The 18,864-nt window shown below is 31.4% G+C and overlaps 1 protein-coding gene across 1 annotated transcript; it reads left to right on the plus strand.

Annotated features, from left to right (window-relative positions):
* The first annotated feature begins 8,936 nt into the window (after positions 1-8,936).
* Positions 8,937-10,544, plus strand: LOC116182618 (zinc finger protein 64-like). Its single transcript, XM_031503161.1, has 2 exons — positions 8,937-9,098; positions 9,143-10,544. The coding sequence occupies exon 2, from the start codon at positions 9,149-9,151 to the stop codon at positions 10,382-10,384; it is 1,236 nt and encodes a 411-aa protein (XP_031359021.1). The 5' UTR covers positions 8,937-9,098; positions 9,143-9,148; the 3' UTR covers positions 10,385-10,544.
* Positions 10,545-18,864: the final 8,320 nt, after the last annotated feature.

An 18,864-nucleotide genomic window follows, 5' to 3' on the forward strand; every position in this document is an offset into this window, starting at 1 on the left:
TACGTTTCACGCTTTGGGGCCGATCAAAGCGACTTCACACAAAACATAGGTAGGCCACGGAAGGTTGGTACTTGGTAGCACATAAGGATGACATAATACGGGTTACAATTACAACGGTAGTTTACTTGCAGCTACAAAACGGACTAAAATGTCATAAACTCCCTTATCGTTGGTACTTAGAATTGTTGGTACATCGAGAGGGTGTGTCAACCCCAGCTTGAGTACGCCTTCCATCATGATATTCGTGTAATTTGTATTCTGCGGACAGGCGAGAACTAAATGATTCAAACCTGCTACCTCATAATTACAAAACGTGCACTGTGCCGAGGGAATCAAATTTATTCTGTGCAAATGTGCTGGAAATCTACCGTGCGCTGTTTTTAGCCTGACTATGCTTGATTGATAAAATCTATTGGATTTGTAATTATAGTAACACGGATTGATTGTTATTGAGGGCATTATACGGGTAGGTATACTGCGTGGGTCTTCTAAGGCATCGCTCTCTCCACTCGGCTTCCCATTGCGTTCGAAGAATTTGCTGCTTCATGAATGCCGTTTCATCCTGTTTGGACTGCGGGATGTTTAAAATGATTCCCGACTCCACAGCTCCTTTCGCCAATTTGTCCACTGTTTCGTTGTGGCTTATCCCAATGTGAGCTTTAATCCAATAAAAATAAATTTCAATACCTTCTTTACGGAGGCGGGCCACATTCGTGAGTATATCTAGGATATACGGGTTGGTACTGTAAAAATTAGTTTTGTTGTCCAAAGCTTTTAGTACACTAAGGGAGTCGCTCATCACAACAAGCTTTTTCGTGACTACCACATGAATTTCTCTTAACGCATAGGCAATGGCTGTTGCCTCCGCCGTGAAAATAGATGCGTTCCCATTCAACTTAAATACGTTCTGTTGTCCTGAGGGTTGTATAAGGTAAGCACAACCGCAGCCATTCTCGCCCTTTGAACCGTCCGTGTAAATAAAGAGAGCGTGTTGGTGTGTTCTAATAATTGACTGGTGTAGAAGATTATCCAAAGACGAAATACCTTGATATGGTGGGAAGGTGACTTGAATCTCCGAAATATAGTCGGTGTAATTAATGTCTTTACTGATAGCGCTTTCACGGAGGATAGCGATGTCAGACAGATTTCTAGATGCTGTTGCAAAAGGGGGAGCATTTTTTAACCGCCAATACAGGTTTACCAAATCTTGCACAGCCAACTCCGATAATTTTGGTAAAATCTTAGAATTCTGAGATTTGCACTTCAACACGAATTTAGAAGCCAGGAAGTTTCTTCTGATGGACAGTGGAGGTTCCCGTGCTTCCACCTGTACTACGTCTCCTGGAGAAGAGCACATTGCCCCCATGCAAAGACGTAGTGCCTTATTAGATACCGCGTCCAGACGTTTTAAATTTGAGTTCGAGGCACAGCCATACAAGATACATCCATAGTCAAGCAGACTTCTAACATACGTTTTGTAGATCTTTAAGTTAGAGTGCATGTCGGCACCCCAATTAACTCTGGAAATCATCCTAATCAGATTAATGCCCCTTTCACATCTACCTATCAACTTCTCTATATGCGGTCTCCACCTTAATTTCGAATCGAGAATCATACCAAGGTAAGAGATTTCTGAAGTTATTTTAAGTTCAACCCCCATCCATCTTAGCGAGCCTGTCGGCAAATCTCGATGCCGTGAAAAAAATATCGTTTGGAGCTTATCCACCGATAGATCGAAACCATTATCAAACAGCCACCTTTTTATGATCTTGAATTTAGCTTTTAATTGCTGCAATACGAGTTTTGTTGATTTACCTGTGGTATAAATGCAAAGATCGTCCGCATATTGGCATGCGTTGATATTAGGATTTTACTTCTTCTTTGTGCTGCACAAGACCATTGGCGTTCCACAGTGCTGTTCGTAACAACTTAGCCATTAATGAACTAGTTTGCTAATTAACGTTGTTAGCATGTTAAGTACCATGCTATTTTGTTGAATTAATTGATTAAACATGACTTTAAATTCATTAAGAAATTGTGACAAGATGTTGTTTGATGATTCTGCTGTATTAGCGTTGTTTGGTTGATTATTACTGACTACGCTGCTGTATGTTCTATTTTGATTTTGATAACTGGTTGGATTAATGTTGGGTCTGATGGGTACGTTACTTGGGATTTTTGGTTTTATAGCACTAACCTTGCTTTGTGATTGGTTTGCCTGGGTTAACTTGTGGTAATATTCACATCCTTTGTAATTGGCCGGATGGTCACCTCCACATAATGCACAAGTGGCTGGCGTTTCTTTAGATTTTTTGCAGCTTGTAGTACTGTGGGGTCCTCCACATTTTACGCACATATAAGGTCCGTTGCAGTAAGACTTGGAGTGTCCGTATAATTGGCACCTTGTGCACTGTACAATATCGTTTTTGGATTTGTGGGGTGGTTCGATCTTGATTTTTATGTTTTGCAGTCTTTCAATGTTGTATACATCTTTGTTATTGTTTGCTGGCTCAAGATCAACGAAAAATAGGTTTAAAGGTTTCTTTGTAGTTCTGTGTCTAGCATTTATGATGTTTCTCACCTTGTGCCCTATGTTGGTTAATTCTTCAGATATTTCTGCAGTCGGGATGGAGTTATGCAGATGTTTAATAACCACTCTGTAAGCTCGATCCTCTTTCAGTTGATAGGTGTGGTGTATAATATTTTCTTGTATTAAGTATTTAGTTAGTTTTCGGTAACTTTCTACAATATTGCAGTTTATCTTGATGGTGTTGTTAGCTAAGCTCTTTGTGGTATACTGTTCATCCTCTAAGCAGTTTCTTATTTGCGTTGTCATTTTTGGATAATCCGTTACTCCATATATGTATATAGGGGGGGAGGTTTGTTGATCTTTGCAGTGGATTCAGTGTTTTGGGGGCTGTTTTCTTCAACTATTAGTGTGTTGAACTTGTTGTTGGTGGTTATTTTATTGGTTTCTTGATTATTTACCAATCTAGTAACCTTCTTCCGTTTTGTACTTTTTACTTGTTGCCATGGGATATTGTTGTTTACCTGGGTATCATCTAGTTCTTCTTCACTGGTCGAAGACATTCTTGTAACTTGTTGAGGGTGATATCCCTGTTGTGATGGATTGGTTGCCGTATTTGGCTGTAATTGGTACTGTGTTTGTTGGAGAGATACTTGAGGATCCACATCATACGCTGATTGGTGCGGTACTATACCAGTATGATTCATTTGCTGGGGTTGTATGAATTGTTGAGAATTTTGTATCATTTGAGAATAAGCATTTGGGTACGCCACTGGCGTAATGGGAGGAATGGTTTGCATGTACATATTTTGTTGTTGTAGATTCATTGCGTTTTTACCCGCTTGAACTCTACAATTCTGTTTTATTTTACATCTTGACAACTTATCACCTTTGTTTACATATACGAAAGCGCGCGGCACGTGCTGATAAACGTCTTTAAACTATTGGCAGCGCGCGGCACGTGTTGATTACGGCCTCGCTTTTGTCACTCGCGTTAATGATATCACTTGAACTTTTATAGCAACAGATGACCAGAACGTCTTTACGCTATGAAAGTCAATACACAACTCATTTTTTTTTTTTATTGACATTTAATAAAAGTTAGTTGCGCGATTGTGTATTGTGTGTATTTTTCACGTATTTGAGTTGTTCGAATGTGTTTTTGATTAGTTTAACGTGTTGATAGTTAAGTGTTATAGTGAACTTTTAAAAAACTATAAATTAATTAATGTAATTATAGTGTAGAAATAGTGATATTATACTGGACTTGAAAAACTCCTAATTATGGTTAGCTCCTCAGCTTGTGGAATTTCTTACAACGCTAAACATCAAAAAGGAAAAATCATTGTGTTACAGGTGTCGCGATACAATCCACTGCATTTGAAGCCAATAAGTGAAAGTAATTTCGAAACTGTTATGGTTACTACACATGAACCATCTACGCCTGCTGAAATTTCAAAGCACCATTTTTTATTATATAATGAACCTAGTGCTTCATCTGCAAAAACTCCTCCATCATCGCCCCCCAAAGATACGAATTTAGAAGACACCCCCCGGAAAAGAAGTTTAAAGAGAAAAATTAATGAATTATATAAAGTAAACGATGTAAAGAGTAAAAAACTCAGAAAATTGCAAAAAGCTATGTGGAAAAAGAAAAAATGGATTTCATCTCATAAGATCTGGGCTTCTGAATTAAAAAAAAAAATTTGATGCTTGAAGAACACAGTAACCTTGTGTTAGACCATTTTGGTAACAACAAAGGAATTATTGAAAGGCTTTTCAGAAAAACTAACGAAAAACAAGTAAAACAAAAATATGAACAATCAATTTGTTCATTTGCCATGACCTTACATTTCTTTTCACCTAAAGGGTATAATTATGTACGTCAAAAATTTTACAATTGCCTGCCACATCCAAAAACTTTTTATAAGTGGTATTTCTCAGTTGATGCGAAGCCAGGTTTCACGACAGAAGCTTTCAACTTTTTGAAACTAAAAGTTGCCAAATCTAATAAAAAAGAAATTGTATGCTCTCTTGTTTTCGATGAAATGTCAATTCGCCAACATGTAGAATTTTGTAATGGTAAATATTTTGGGTATGTTGACTTTGGAAGCCAGTTAGAGGGGGACAATATGGAAATGGCCAAAGAAGCATTAGTTTTTATGATAGTTTGCATCAATGAACCCTGGAAATTACCCATTGGATATTTTTTCCTTTCAGCTATTAACAGCAATCAAAAAGCCACTTTAACAAAACAAGCATTAACTTTATTGAATGATACAGGGATTAAAATCATGAATATGACATTTGATGGTGCTGCAACTAATTTTGGCATGTGTTCGGTATTAAAATGTCCCTTCAAAGAAGATAATATCAGATCAGTGTTTATTCATGATGATAGAAAATACTTCCTTATGCCAGATCCGGTTCATATGATTAAATTGATAAGAAATTGTTTTACAGAAAAAATGGGATTCATAGATTTGAATGGAAATCAAATAAATTTTGAGTACGTTATTAAATTAAATGAAATGCAGGAAAAGGAAGGTTTACACTTAGGAAACAAACTGAGGAAACAACACATTAACTTTGTCAAACAAAAAATGAAAGTGAAATTAGCCAGACAGTTGTTAAGTAGGTCAGTAGCAGACGCTTTATTTTACTGTAGAGATAAATTACAAATGGCAGAATTCAACAATTGTGGTCCAACTGCCGAGTTCATTCTACTAATGAAGTCGGGTACCTATAAGCAGGCAACATGCCCTACCAATATTGAAGAAATTCGTAGGTTTTATACAAAACTTTGCAAGTAGGTACATAGTCAACTTAAAAATGAAAGACAATATGTTTGTTACAAGATCACAAAGAAGAACTGGATTCGCTGGGATGTTGATGGGGTTTTCTGCATTGTTAGGAATGTATGAAGAATATATTGCCACACAGATTTTACATTTCCTTCCAACATATAAGTTGAATCAAGATCACCTCAAACTCTTTTTTGGAAGTGTTAGATCACAGGGTGGATATAATAACAATCCAACTTGTAGACAGTTCACGGCCGCTTACAAAAAAATTTTGATACATGCTGAAGTGAGAGATGGTGGAGCAGGAAATTGTATACCACTTCACGACATAAATATTTTGAATATTAGTTCGTCTTACAAGAGTCCAGAACAAATTATAAATGAAAGTCTTCCAAGCATAATAGAAACTAGTGAAGATGATACTGATGATTTTATTTCCAAGTTTCTCACAGACCATGATTATGTGTTTAACTTAGATTCATTGTCTCTCTATGTTTTGGAAGTTGTTAAATACATTGCTGGTTTTGTCAGCTTCAATCTTGGACATAAGCTCAAATGTGAAAATTGCATTCCTTATTTATATGGACAGGAAGAAAATTTCTTAAATTCATTGATATACCAAAAAAGTAGAGGACGCCTGTCATATCCAAGCAGTGACGTATTAAAAATTTGTTTACAATGCGAAAAGCTTATAAGAAGACAACAAATTGTAAGAAAATCTGTAATCGATAAAAATTGTATATCATTACAAGTGTTGAAATTTTTTTTGGGAAGCTGTATTTTGGATAATATGATAAATCATGATAGTTCACCAATTGAAAGTCACAGAATATTGTTAATGAAAAGTATCTTAACGTATATTTAAATGTAAGGATTAATTTTATTTGTAAACAACAAACTGCATTAGGTAATGATAAAGTTAGGAATTTATTGACTAAACTCATTCTATTTAAAGGTCAGTGAAGGTTTTCTTATTTTGTTCCTCCTTGTTTCCTTGAATATTTAAGAAGACTGACATTATGTTAAATTTAAATTGTATGAGCGTCTTGTATCATTTGTGCTCTTGTTTTTTTTTTAATCAATAAAGATGATAGCAAACCTACTTTAAGATTTTTGACGATTTCTCATATACACGGGGAAAATTTTTGTTGGACAACTTCAGATTCGTGTTCAGCACACCAACAAACATACAGTAACCCACTATAAATAATTACACTAGAACTTTCCACTTTTTGTGCACCATTTGACTATAAACTAAATAGGCACGCCACTGGAAAGCGGAAATTCACGACCGCCATATTCACCTTCCATTATGATCCCCTTTTTTACATTACTATGCTCCTTCCTGTAGTGTATTTTCTCTTGCATTTTATTGCTGTAGGTGATTTATTTCATGTATTTGTGTGGCCTATGCCAGGGTTTTAGTCCCGGAGAAGGTTTCCCTGGCATGGTCTTGTGTGTGCGTTAATATATTTATTTGATCTTGTCATTTCTTACGCACAAAAGTTCTGTCTTTTATTTAATTCCCTTCCCGATTATGTCTCACGTCCCAACACATAAAAGAACCGATTACACAACGTAGGAGTCCATTCGTGCCAGGTATGTTTTACCCAAATTATAGACCGTATAAAATTTTGTGGTGCTTTGGAACTTGCTCTCCGCAACCATTGACAAATCGAGAAAATTCAATAAACCCTGGAGTATTTAGAGCTCATCAATACGCTTTTTATGCCATTTAATAGGCCCAAAAAACTTCGTGTTGCGGTGACGCTCAAAAAATTTTCGCCCCCGGCTTTTTGCCCGTGGTCCCATTTTTAAATTGTGCACTCCCAAGACACACCACTACGCGCCGCCACTGTATACCTACCTTTATTTCAACCCGACCCATATACGAGAGAAGATACGACCTACTAACAAGGTCTACCAATTCCTTTGTTTAAAAGTATAACCAAAGTATAACCAAAACGACAAATCATGAAATATGGGGGCTCTGGGCTACCATTACTAAAACTAATTTATGCTTTCCCAAAAAATATACAAAGCAGGGGGTGTCCACGTTCTCTCACTGCCGTTTGTAACGAGTGATTTTATTTCGGGTAGAATTTTGTTTTGAGAAACTGGTGTTTTGTCATCATTAGCGTAAAATAAAATTTGAGAGGTGCCACGCTGTATATACAATCTACGACGATACAATACATTTATGAGAGTTTGCAACCATGCAATTTCTAGGTGAGAAAAAGCTGCCTCTGCGCCATCTAAAACGACTATGAAAGAAAGGGGACTGATAATATCCTAATTATGTTTATTGATGTTGATTACTTGGTCTTGTCCCTGAAGTTACATTCATATAAGTTTTCATTTTATTATAATCGGTGGAAATTACCGATTCGTTTGATGTATGTACTGACTTGTTGTTTGTTGCTAACAATTTTCTCCGTGAATGATGCAGTCACAAGGGTGGTAAAAACTGTAGTCAAAATTGAGCTACGACACCTAATTCCGTGATTGTCTTCGAAATTCATCTGTTGGCTCGAAACTCCGAAACCAGGGGCGGGCTACCTATCTTGCAGGAGCGGGATTACGCTAACCAAAGCTCTTCAGTTTAGAATCTATGTGCGATAAATGAGTGGCGATTCAACAATTTCCACATATCCTGTTTTAGTTAAATTTGCCTACAAGGCTATGTAATTTTCCATCTTGCTTTTAACAAAAGGACTTTATTGCACCAAAGATGAGTCACATCCTGTGTATTTCACCCTTTCTTAGAATCTTGGTACCTGGTTACCTGACCCACAATTCCCAACACTTGTTTTTAAACTAATATGATACATTTGAAATCTGTCGTATTTAAAACGCAACCGGCGAACATTAGACAAACTAAGACAGAGAATAATTCAAGAATGTCGAAATATTGCAAAACCAACATTTGAAAAGGTTCGACAAGAGTTTGAGAATAGATTATAACTGGCGATCAAAAATGAGTTGCTGTCGAGTCGGCTTTGGAAGTTCAAGTTAAATACGATTTTCCATGTTTATTTTTTTGATTTGCACGATAATTACTAACCTAAATGTAATGCTATTTGGTATGGTTGGAAAGCATTTTTTCAGAGCTTTCCAACGACGTATCACACATGGGGGTCACTATTTAAGATTTAAAAGTTGGGGTGGCTGGGGCGCAGGGGGTTGGAGGGGGTGCGTCGCCAACTATGTCATTGTGATTCCCCTCCGAATTACCGAAACGGATTTTGATTTTTTTAAATATCTCGTTTATTTACTAAGATATGGGGGGTGGTAAGTTTTCAAATTGTCACCCTGTATAAGAGAAGTATATGGATAAACCATATATATATTCCCTTCTCTTATATATATGATGAAGAAGGCATTATTTATTAACAGACGATGCAGGTGTACGTACTGCGCATGTCTTTTGCCACTTGTGAAATGGTTGTAGCTCAAGCACAGCTTACTTACTATCAGTAAGCTGTGGCTCAAGTATCGGCACAGCATACCCAATGCTGTGGTACTGGTAAGTACCGGTAAGGTGTAATACAACACATGTTATTGTAATCGATTTGGGACACTCTGTATAGGGGCTACAGTAAAAACAGCCAGGTGTATGAAATTTACGACCAGCCTTTGTCCTAGTATTATGCCAGCAAAACTATTTCTCAGATTTCAGTAATTTGGTTTATTTTGTCAAACATAAATTTATTTTGCAGTTTGTAGTCCTATCAATTGTAAAAGACATTCCATTGCATTCATTTGAGGTAAGTCTTATGTTTCTACTCATAAGGTTTAATTGCGGTTATAGGTGAACATGGACGAATGTCTCACACTTGTTAAAATTGAACCGAAACACGAAGAAGTCAATGTTTCTCTTGAAAGAGACATTTTTGTATTTAGTGATGTCTTGCCAACTGTAAAAGAAGAACGTAATGACGGCATATTGTGTTGCGATGACTACAATAGTGAAGAGGGATCGCAAATCGTTAATCTTTGTGATTATACATCGAACGTTGAAAAGCACCTTTTGACACACAAACGCCTTAAATGTGACATTTGTGATTATGTTACAAACCATAAAAGAAATTTTAACAATCATCTCTTAATACACAACATATCTAAAAATTTTACATGTGGCATTTGTGATTTTGCAACACATTACAAATTGAGTTTTAAACGACATGTTTTATCGCACAAATCTTGTAAAGATTTCAAATGTGATGTTTGTGATTATGCCACAAACTATAAAAGTGTTCTGAAACAACATTGCTTAACACATACCGACTGTAAAAATTTCAAATGTGCTATTTGCAATTATGTCACGAACCGTAAAACTACTTTGAAAAAACATCTGTTAATACACAATGTTTGTAAGGATATTTTTAAATGTTACATGTGTGATTATGCCTCGAATCGTAAAGGTAGTTTAAAAGAACACCTTACAACGCACACTATCGCTAAACATTTGAAATGTGACACTTGCGACTATGTCTCAAATCGTAAGTACTTTTTGAAAAGACATCTCTTAACGCACGCTGTATCTAAAAACTTTAAATGCAACATTTGTGATTATGCCTCAAACCAGAAAAGTTATTTGAAAAAACATCTCTTGAAACACAGCACATTTAAAGACATCTTTAAATGTTACTTATGCGATTTTGCAACAAGCTATAAGGCAAATCTTAAAAATCATCTTTTATTACACAAAGCATCTAAAGATTTTGAATGTGGTGTTTGTAATTATGTCACAAACTGCAACAGAACTTTTAAGCGACACCTCTCATCACACAAAGAGTCCAAAGATTTTAAATGCGACATTTGTGATTATGCCACGAACCGTAAAGACGTTCTGAAACAACATCTCTTGAGACACAACGATTCTAAACGTTTTGAATGTACCTTTTGCGATTTTGCCACAAACTTTAAAAGCGCTTTGAGCAGACATGTGGTGTTACACGAAGCTTCTAAAAATTTTAAATGTGACATTTGTAATTTTGTTACAAACTCCAAAAGGACATTGAGTAGACATTGTGGATCACACAAATCTTGAATGCGACATTTGCAATTATAGAACATAAATGAAGCATTTATGATTTCAAATAGTAGGTTGTTTAATTACCAATTTGATTATGGGTAAAATAATGGAAAGTAAAATAGGTACCTATGAATTGGATCAAGTTTAAGTATAAGATTTATTTGTACATCAGGACTTGTTTAATATTAAATTTTGGTTTCGTTGATTCTGTTCTTTAATTTTTTACACACTTCCCTTGAATTTATAGTTAAAAGCGGATGGTATACCATTTGACAACACTGTATTTGAGAACATGAGTACTGATGTGGTCAGAAATGTCATGGCAGACCGTACTGCAGGGTGATTTTTTTTCATTTAACACTTATTAATTGTATGAATAACAATTTGCATGTAGGTAACTTTAATAATTGACAAAACATGCGTGTCGTGCTGCGCTTTTACTTAGATATTTATTGTTCAGCTAGTTTTGATCAGGGGTTGCAACCGGAAGCAATTACATTTATACGCCCCTCACTTGGAAGCATAACCGTTACCTATTCAAGAAGTTACGCCGGTACCGTACTTATTATAGGGCCGTGAGAATTGGCCTCGATATCGCTCTAGAAAATTCGCTACAATAAAACAAAAGAAAAAACATGCAGTCTATTTTATTGGCCTAGCGTAAAATCATGCCTTGTGAACTACGTTCCTGTAAAATAAGGTCAAAAATCAAAATAATGGGCCACCACACTAGCTTTTACCAACTTAAAGTTAATACTAAACAGACATAAAATATATTATCAAAAATGAATCCAAAACAGTAGAGAGTTGAGGCCACAGAACCGGAACCGTATATCGGAACCCCCTTAAAAATAATTCTACCTAAGTAGTGCAGAACTAGAACATATACTTAATGTGGGTTCCAACTTCTGAATTTGATTGCATCGGTTACAACACTCTTGATACTATACATGCGACGTTGCCGATACTACTTTTGGACACAACAAGTGCGCTCATTCAACAGCCCCTCTCACTTCTTAATCCTAGCTTGTAGTGTCTTAGGGGGCACAGCAATTTTGACTTACACTATAATTACAGTTACAATTGGCGTTTTGCATCACTTTCGAATCTCGGCCTGGTTGGTACTCCTACGTTGTGTTTACACCAGTGCGGTTCTTTTTATGTGATGGAGCGAGAGACACAATCGGGAAGGAAATTGAATAAAATGAAAACGTTCGTGTGTAGGAAAAAACAAGAAAAATTGAAACACAAAAAAGGCCAGTAAAACGTTTATTGAACAAAATACCTGGCATAACGCACACAAACACAAGAAATAAATCAACTTTGTAATGTTCCTAGGACAAGTCGAGACTGAAAACGTTGACTTACCGTTGGCAACTCTGGGAAAAAAACTACGAGCAGAGCCACCTACCTTTCAAGTCGAAACGATGCATGTTTCGCGGAACTTTTGAATTTGGATGGCAGTCGGCTCGATATGGGTGGCACGAATTAACTTCCTACTTGGTAATCGGTTTTCTTGCTACGTGTTGGACGTGAGACAATATCGGAAGGGATTAAATAAACGACAGCAGTAGTATGTAATCCGCGGGTTCTGCGCCACGTTCGCTTCATCCAAACAATTCAACGAAATCACTTGCTTTTTGCCCATTTTGTTCACAAAAAATCGTTATTTCCCTCAATTATTTGGATTATTCGGATGAAGTCTAACCAGATCCAGAATCAAACGTTATACATATATACTTAAAAACACCTCATGCAGTATCAAATTTCAAAAAAAAAAAACCCCTCATATAACAAAATTTCAAAAAAAAAAAACCTCTTATATAATTATTAAAAATTTTTCGATAATAAATGACAATAGATTTTTTCACCCTGAATAATAAAACTCACCGTAAATCCTTCATAAATTTCAAAGATCTTGATGTTGATAAACAATATAAAATTATAGATATCAGCACAATAAATTACGGAGACAGAATAGTAATAGAAACTAATGATTTCAAATGTGTTTTACCACAAAGATTCTACAATCAATTCATGAAAAATAATTTTCTTCAGAATTGCAAAGACTGTTTAGCCAATAATGATATCTTCATAACAAATACTGGAACTAATTTAAAATTTACTTAAAGATTATATCCAAGGTGTGTGATGGTAATAAAAACAATTTTCAAAATTCACTTTGTAAACCAAAGGTTTTATGTTGATAAATAGACTAAAAACACCTAGAACAACCGCTGAAATTTTCTATAATAAAAGAAATCACATAACTCCTGCAACAATAGACAAAAAAATTAACGCATCTGCTACAACGAGAAAAAGAAGGAAATTGTTGGTTTTAATAATTATATAAATATTAACAATAGACAACAAAAGGTGTTTTATTTTGTGTTTGAAATGAAATTATTAATTTTATCTATTTTTCCCTTACTCGGAATCCCGATTAAGGAAAATTTATTAAATTCTTTTATTAATTTTCCATTTATAAAAATTATCTTATAATTTCAAAGAGTATTTTATTAAGAATATTTAGTCGTCTTCATCAAATTCTTCAACAGATTTTTGATTCTTTTTAGTTAGTTCACTAATTATACCAACATTTATTAATATTTCCGTAATCCGTAATGGAATTTCTTTCATTTTTTGTATAGCTAAATAATCTGGATCAATATTATCATTCATAATTGAATTTTCACTATTAATATTACAATCACCTTCAAATCTGATTTTAAATTCTATTGTTTTATTTTTGTAATTTAATTTCCAAATAATTCCAAAAGGAAATAGAAAACTAATATGGTTTTTACGTCTTAAAATCTCATTAAACTCATTATTATATTCAGTGTTTTCAATAACTTTATAATAATTATTAATAAAATCATCAATAGATACACATTTATGTTTTGATTCTTTAATATAAAAATTTCCAAACTTTAGCATAATGGATGTATATCTTTCATGTTTCCCTAAAGTTGTGTCAATAAATTTATATTCAGAAAGTAATTCAGAAACTTTTCTGTTTTCATCAATTTCTGATTCTAGAAAAGAATTTATAATTTTCTTGTATAAATCTACAAAAACTTGACTAACTTTATTTAAATTAATTGCACAATTATATGTATCCTTAAATTTTAATATTGCAAAGCTTCCATTAACTTTACAAAGAGCTTTGATTTTTTCTTTATCATCTTCATATCGAATAGATCTCGAGTAATAGTCAGTTTTTTTTATTTTTTTACAATTTGAATCTAGTGAAATTTTAGATAAATCACAATTATTATCAGAAGAAATAATATCAAAATTATCTAAAACTTTAATAACTTCTTCAACATTTCTTCCATCGATTTTATTTGCCATGATTTATTACAAAAAAATTTTATCAATATTATAACAAAAAATTTAACTAATTTTATAACCATAAGGAAGTGTATTAATATTATCAATTAAATACCTTTTATCATCATAAGGTGAAAGAGCAATTTTATTTAATTCTGTTGTATATAATTTTAATTTTTTAGATGTAATATTATATACTATTTGATGATTTATTTCATTATTCATTAAACAATTCTTATACATTTCAAACTTAATTTTTTTAATATTACACTTCTTAATTCCTTTGCAGACTTTCTTTTCATTTATATCATTTCTAAACGCATACATCTTAGATCTTAGTCCAACAAATTCTCTTAATGGTTTTCCTAGATATTCATCTTTAAATAATCCTGGAACTTTTTTATTTACTTGAGGAATTCCGTCTATTAAATAATCTGATGTATCAAAATAATCTAGATTATTTTTTATATCTTCATAAATATCTTCTGTTTCAATAAATACTATAAATGAATCGGTATCTGTTGCTAGTAATTTTATTTTATCATTATATTTTTTCTTCAAGAAATTATAATAAAATTTATACATAAGTAATTTGGATAATTCTAATACAACAAAACCACCATAAATTGGTTTATTTAGTTTTATTTTAGTTTTTATTTTATGAAGTAAAACGACATCGTCATCAATTATGGTTCTTGTTGCATAGATTTTATGTTCATCAAATTTTACTAATGAATTTATTAATTTAACATCACATCTTTTTCTAACATTTTCCATTTGTTTTCCATAAACCGCATTATTCATCAACTTATAAAAATCTTTTTCAAAATCATTTTTAGCTTCTTGTCTTAATTTAGTATTCTTATCAATATATGGTTTTAACCATGCTTTTTGTTCAAATGATATACAATTAATAATCTTTTTAAGAACTATTCCTTGTTTAATACATTCTTTCAGCATTCTATAATCAATTACATAATCTTTCTTTGATTTAAGAGTGTTTATTAATTTAGTATCTTTTGGAAGATTTCCAATTTTCTTATTAATTAATTCTTTTTGAAAAGGAGATAGTTCATCATAATTCGGTTTATAATGTTCTGGTAACATTGGATAATCTTTAAACTTTTCATGTAATTCTTCTGGTATATCTAAATCAACAATAAATGTATACCCATATTTATCATCATCTTCTAATTTTAAAATTTTTTCTTCAGTAAATCCATTAGGTCCATTATGATTAGTAAATTTTCCTATTGGTAAAGGTTGACTTAATGAATGACCATATAAATTGTTTGCATCCAAATATAAAATATAACTGATGTGTTTCTTACTATTATATATTCCTATTTCCTCAGCTTTTTCTCTACTCAATTTAATTGTTTTACAAGTTTTTTCATCATAGAAATAACAATTATTTGCTAATGCGTGTCTGTGTGGAATCATAGATATTCCGCCTCTAATTCCCTTTTCATAAATTTCATATGTTTTTTGATCGGTAATTAATTCCAATTTTTGTCTTGTTTCTTTTAATGATGCAGCATCAGCTAAATTAGGTGCAGAAATATAATAAACCGGATCTAATTTATAATTATCGTAACAAGTTTGTCTAAAATTATCAAAAACATCTTTTAGTAATATTGTATCTAATTTTAAATATAAATCATGATATTCTCCAAAGTTTTTACAATTAAAATGTTTATATACTTCATTAGCAAATGTTAAATCATCTATATTTTTATCATTAAGAGTAGAATACCAATCTTTCTTATTTAACGGAATGTTTTCTCTAAATTTAGAATAATCATCAACCCATTCATATGGATAAATACCTTTTCTTAAAACTAAATGTAAATCTTGTTTTTTAAACTCTTTCAATATATTTTGAAATTTTTTATAATCAATTACTTTACTTACATTATTATCACATTTCTTACATTTAGCTTTTAATTTTAAAATATTATTTTCATCAATTGGTAATATAGTAATATTATTTATTTCTTGCTTTGACCTACATTTTGAACAATAACAATCATTTACTTCTGCTAAATTATTTATCGCCTTATCTAAACTTGTGCTTATAAAACGAAATGAATCAATAAACCTAAATTCTATAATTACGTTTTGCTTATCACCTTTTTTTTTAACTATCATTTTTGAATTACATTCAGAACACCATTGAATTATTTTATTCTCTTCTTTTGTTTTACATTTTTTACATATAGATATATCATTTTTTTGATTATATTTATCAACAATAACCTTTTTAGAAAATGTAATAAAATTTTCTTTAGTATTTGGAATTATGTTAATATCTTCATCTTCATCTTCATTTTCATCTTCGTCTTCACTTAATTTTAATATCCATTTTAAAAATAATTTTGAATCATATCTTAAATTATGAATTATTATTGGAATAAATTTAGGTAATTTTAAATTTAAATTACATTTATTACATAAAGCAGATCTATATTGTCCATTTACATGATTGTGATCTCTTACTTTGTATACCTTTTTTCCATCAAATTCTATACCACATATATCACAATTCGTAGCATTCATATAATTATTTATATCATCAATATTATTCCACCTCATTGGTATATTAGTTTTTCTTATTTTATTATATTCTTTTCCAAGTCTAATTAATTCTTCATTAAATTCTTTCATTAATAAATCTACATTTTCATTTCTAATTAAAGTATTACAATTTGAATAAAAACTAAAACTGTTTGGAATATGTTCATGAATATGTTTTGATGATTCTCCTATGTTTTCACTTATTTTCTTAAGAGTACATTCAAAATCAAGACTAACAACAAACGGATGAAATTGTTCAGCTCCATTTGAAATATATTGTCTAATACTGTTTCTAGGCATTTCAATAATAGTTTTTTCATGTACACAATTCTCAATATGTTCATTTAATTTGTCTCCACTATCAAATACTTTATGACATTTCATACAAATAGACATACGCTTATCTCTTTTATGGATTTGACCACTCAATAAACCAGATATATTTTTTATTCCCACAACATGACTATTATATAATAATAAATTTACATGTTTTTCTACTGTTTTATATTTCCAGCTTGTATGTAATAGTTCAAAATTACTGTTATTAAATTCATATACATTAATAGATATATTAAGAAACTCTTCATAAATTTCGATATTTTCCTTAGTTATTTCTACAGGATAATTCATTTTCAATTCTTCATATTTTGATATATCATATTGATTCGGTCTATCAGAATGATGACTAACTGGATTTAAAATAGATTCTAAAGCATATTCAAAACATCTTAAGTTTTCTTTTTTTAAACACTTAAATTGTTTGATTTTATTATTTTTAATATTAATACAACATTTTTTATTTTTAATGAATGGTGGTAATTCAACATATGTTCCACCACGAAGAGGATTATATTTATCAGAACACAAATCCACTCTAATGATTTCATCAAATACAAATTTAGTATTCTTTGCATTAAAAGATTCCATCTTGCCTATTATATTATTTTTAGATTCTTCTACAACACATTCAATAACGTTTGTTTGGTTTAATGTTATATAATGATTTTGAGAATGAGAATGATATTTATATAGTTCATTTGTGACATTATTTTTATATTGAACAACAGCTATAAATTTAATGTTTACTGATTTTTTTTTTATTTAATTCATTTTTAATAAGATTAACTACTTTCTCTTTAATGTTATCAAAGAATAATCCAATATCATATTTTCCAGATTTACAATAAATTGAATAATCTGTAACCATATTTCCCCAAGCTCCTTTTGATCTTATTATTTGAACATCATCAACTTCAATTTCATTAAGTTCATTTCTATCTTCAAATGCTTTTTTTCTATATTCTTTTGAATTAGATATTTGAAAATCATAATCTTCAAAATTTTGAATAAATTTATCTGCTTTACGTTTTCTGTTAATTTCATATTGTGTAGAAATATTATTTATTAAAATTTCTTTTCCCATTCTATACCATCCTTTAATACCAAAAGATTTTGCTAACTGTCTAAGATCAACAACTCTCATTGAATTCAAGTTATCCATTTATTAGAAAAAAATTTTATTAATTTTTTTTTAAATAATTATTAGCTTGACATTTTTTACAAATATAATTATGACCATCACTATTACTTTTATTATTATGAAAATTCTCTAACGGTTTCTCTATTTTACACACAGAACATTTTTTAATTTTATTTAATCTTCTCCTATGAATATTTGTTTCTATATGTTTATCTATATAGGTTTTAACAATTTCTTCACCACATTCACATTTTAGTTTTTCATATATTTTATCTTTACGAGAAATATAATGATCTCTAACACAACCTTTACACCATCCTCTTAATCTATCCTTAGTTCTATTATTTTTATCAAAACATTCTAAAGATTGTTCTTTTTTACACTTAGTACAAATCTTATTCATTTATATATATAAAATTTTATTAATTTTATTAAGAAACTTTTGATAATTCTTCTTTATAAAAACTACCAATAATTTCCTCACCTTTTAAATCTTTTATTTTGTATGTAATCGGTAGTGTATCTAAAACATTACTAATAATAAAAATTTCTTTGGTATAATTCGGTGTATAACCTCTCTTAAATGTTTTTCTTTCTAAATATATTCTAACTTTATCACCAACTTTATATTTTGTAGATTTATCATAACTTTCTAAAGGATACAAGTTTTGTCTTACCCTTTTTTCATTCTTTTTTAAACTAGCTTCAGTTGGTGTCATTTTAATACTCGTATGAAATGAATTATTATAATTATAAATTAAATCTTGTAAAACATCAATCCATATTTTAGTCTGATTAGCCGTAAAATATCTAAACATAAGACCTCTTAAGGTTCTATTAAATCTTTCCACTATTTGGGCCTTAGTTTCATTTTGGGTGGTAAACCAATGAATATTATGTTTCTTAAATAATTCCTGAGTGGTTTTATTAACAAACTCTAATCCTTTATCACTTTGAATCTTTTTAGGAATTCTTTCTCCTTTAAAAAGTTTATTAAATGCTTCAGAAATAAATTCACCAGTTTTCTTTTTAATTGGAATACCCCAAGCATATTTTGAGAAACAATCTATAATTGTTAAGATATAATTGTAATGATTATTTT

The sequence above is a fragment of the Photinus pyralis genome, unplaced genomic scaffold, assembly GCF_008802855.1.
Source record: "Photinus pyralis isolate 1611_PpyrPB1 unplaced genomic scaffold, Ppyr1.3 Ppyr1.4_unclustered_Scaffold6309, whole genome shotgun sequence".
In the NCBI taxonomy this organism is placed as follows: Eukaryota; Metazoa; Arthropoda; class Insecta; order Coleoptera; family Lampyridae; genus Photinus; species Photinus pyralis.

Bases quoted from the DNA above. Each gene is read 5' to 3' on its own strand.
- LOC116182618 (XM_031503161.1), top strand. From the start codon at position 9,149: ATGGACGAATGTCTCACACTTGTTAAAATTGAACCGAAACACGAAGAA.